This window comes from Stereum hirsutum (genome assembly GCF_000264905.1).
Source record: "Stereum hirsutum FP-91666 SS1 unplaced genomic scaffold STEHIscaffold_92, whole genome shotgun sequence".
Lineage (NCBI taxonomy): Eukaryota > Fungi > Basidiomycota > Agaricomycetes > Russulales > Stereaceae > Stereum > Stereum hirsutum.
In genome coordinates, this window is record NW_006763222.1 from 1 (window position 1) to 3,031 (window position 3,031).

Genomic DNA, 3,031 nt, shown 5'->3' on the forward strand with positions numbered 1-3,031 from the left:
TGTACATATGTTTTAGAGCGTTGTTTTTAGGATATCGTGGTAGGATGTGAGGGTCATTGTCGGTGTTGCGTCCGTGTCTCCCTCGTCTCTTCCGACTCCGGCTTTCTATGTGTTACAGATTACTGTAAATACAGTATATTCACTGCACCCGTACGCTCGATACATCATTTAGTCTGACTGGATGTTTGTGGCTTGTCTATGTGATACATTGTGCGGAAGAGCGTGGCATACATGGGAGATATGCAAGAGAGATGAGAGGAGGAAAGTCGCGTACTGGGATGCCTCTTCGGGAATTGAGTGCGAATTGCCGTTTTGGGTGACGCAAAAATCCGGGCCCGAGTCGCAAGGTCATCCGAAACCGCTGTAGTCAGAAATCACGTGAACTCGCGCCTTGGACAGCTTTGCACCTTCGTTCTTGAGTGGCACTCTCTGTGGCCCTCCACCATTGCGGGCCCCGCTCACGGTGTATGCACTCTGAACATGATGCTGCACTCATACCCTCGCTTTCACCACAGTTTCTTGAAACTGCAGCTGGTATCTCTGCTACAGCTGGCTCAGAACTTGCAGAACTTTCCTATGGTCTCATGTACTCGTCGTCGGAGGGGGAGAGTCTGCGAGAGAGAAGGACCTGATCCTTCCTTCTGATGGTCAGTCTGCATCTGGGCACAGTATTGTTATGTCTGCTGGCACCGGCTCCGGAAAAACACTTCAGATCTTGACTGTCTGATAAGTACAACACAGTACTCTAGGGCTTGAATACTCATCGAATGCGTAATCCGGTACGGGCTGTGCTAATTGCTCGACGACCTCCTTCAGCGCTTCGGTCCTATTGTCCGAGATCGGAAGCTGCAGGGTCTTTGTCCTCTCATGGCGGAATCATGGGCATGGGAGCCTTCGAAGAAACCTACTGCGAAGGAGCTGCGGACTAGCCAGCAAGTGAAGGACTTCGCCATCTGTGTTGAGTGCCTTCGTCAGTCCCTTAAGGGTCGTATGAATGATAATTCCACAGAAGCTTGTCGTCCACTAGCTTAGTAGCTATCATCCCTTCAAGTTGTCTTTACTGATCACATTTTTATCTAGTTATTGCTGTCGACGAAGGTTGCCTCTGTTGTGGGAACAACTCTGCACTTAGTTTCCTCTTCTTCTCTCCAAGCTCACCGCTCCTCGCTGCACCTCCCTCTCCGAGAAGACGCAGTTTCCGAGTGCCGCCGACGAGGCCAGAATATCAACGCTCACACATGACGGCTGTGCTCAATGGTTGGCTTCACAGTCCTACTCGCAGATGTCTTACTCCACTCGGCATGCCTCACTACTTCGTACTCGACAACACTTCGATATCTGAACTTGCATCTGTCCTATACAAAACGATTCGCAGCATCAATGGACTGATTGATGCGTCTAGTAGGAGAGGCTATCGAATGGCGTGATATGTAGGGAGAGTCTCTTTTGGCTGAGGTACAGGGCTTCGAGTTGGCGGCAAAAGTGGAAGGGAAGGAGTGGGAAGCAGAGTTCAAGAAGGAGAAGGCGAGAAAAAAGGCGGAGAAGGCTGCGAAGAAGGCACAGAGAATGGATGTGGCAGCAGCTATAAGTAGTTGGATGTGTTGAAGATGGTAGTAGCGATACGGAGGAGGACGGCTCAGATGGTCACGCTGAATCCGACGTCGACGTGCAGCCTCCACCACCAAAGGGGATTTGTCCAGGGCCGACTTTGGTACTTCTAGTTCCCCGTTCGTGGATGTTCCACTCAGTCTTTTGTTGAATAGCGATGGTCTTCCGGTGCAGTCTGATGAATTTTTTAGCCACCTGAATATGCATGTCACCTTGTTCTTGTATTCGTTGTGTAAGCCAGAGGGAGAGCACAAGGTGCCACAGTCATGGCAAACCATGCATGATCTGAACCGGACGCCGGTCTGTTACGGTGGAACCCAACTGCCAGAAAAGACATCGAAAATTCTCCTGGATGTGAATTCTTTGGCCAAGCTCTAATAATCGGTGTATATCATCTACATGCATATGTTTACTATCTAAATTTCTTCTAGAACTGGTGTGATGTCTTTGTTTTTATTTTACGGAAATGTATTCGTTCATAGGCCAGCAGTTCTACACTTCTTACATACACTATTCCGCTCGAAGTGACTGTGCGACCAAGAAAGAGGCTGATGAAGGGTGGGAAGGTTGCTGCGAGGGACTATGATCTAGTTCACGGTCGTTTGACGGGTTAAAATATACATCTGGAAACATTCACGTCTATCTACATGTTCTAAAAGTGTTGTGGAATTTTTTTGGTGAGTCTATGCGCACCTGCAGAGAGAGCGACATTTACCAGTGAGGAGAAGGACGAAGCCGTGCTGGGCCACACGAGCCACGCTGAGCCACACCGCGACAAGAGCCGCAGGTCACATGACTTCTGACTAATACCGGTCGGCCACGCCAAACGACTCCGAGTTTGACCAGACTACTCTTCTCCTCGTTCAGTCGTCACTTTTTGGCCGGTACATATGCTCTGGCTCCATTACCCCTGCGCTGGTAGTGCTGCAACGGTGAGGGGAGGGGAGTCTTACGTGCGCTAACGCGCGAGCCAATCAGGGAAGGAACAGGACAAGAGCGAGATGAACGTGCTAGATGCGGGCTCAGACGAGTAATCCTCGGTGCCACAGCAAGCTTTCGGAACCATGCCTTCCAATGGACTTGACGAAGCACTCAAACATGTATATCAAACCAAAAAAATCACAACTATCAAGAAGACCGTCATGCAAAGCTTTGTTCGACCAGAGCACAGACAGCAATACGACGAGGAATTGGCGTTCTTAAATGTAATAATAGGTTGAACGAGAATCCCGCTACCTCGTCGCAACAGCCATATGGAAAGGGCGCAAGTCCCACGAGTGCTGACTCAACCGCTGCTTCTTCTTCGTCCGATTCGAAAGGGGTGTAAGAGCCACGTCGACAGGTCGCTGTTGGGAACACATTCGGAGTACGTGCATCGGCTTGTCAAGAACAAGTTTTGAGTGACGATGAGTAAATGTAGACA

At 49.7% G+C, this 3,031-nt stretch overlaps 1 protein-coding gene across 1 annotated transcript; it reads left to right on the forward strand.

Annotated features, from left to right (window-relative positions):
• Nucleotides 1–867: 867 nt before the first annotated feature.
• STEHIDRAFT_164125 (uncharacterized protein) lies at nt 868–1,986 on the forward strand (the record flags this gene model as incomplete). The annotated part of the gene is made up of 4 exons (XM_007311853.1): nt 868–970; nt 1,081–1,316; nt 1,435–1,588; nt 1,673–1,986. The coding sequence occupies 4 exons, from the start codon at nt 868–870 to the stop codon at nt 1,984–1,986; spliced, it is 807 nt and encodes a 268-aa protein (XP_007311915.1).
• Nucleotides 1,987–3,031: the final 1,045 nt, after the last annotated feature.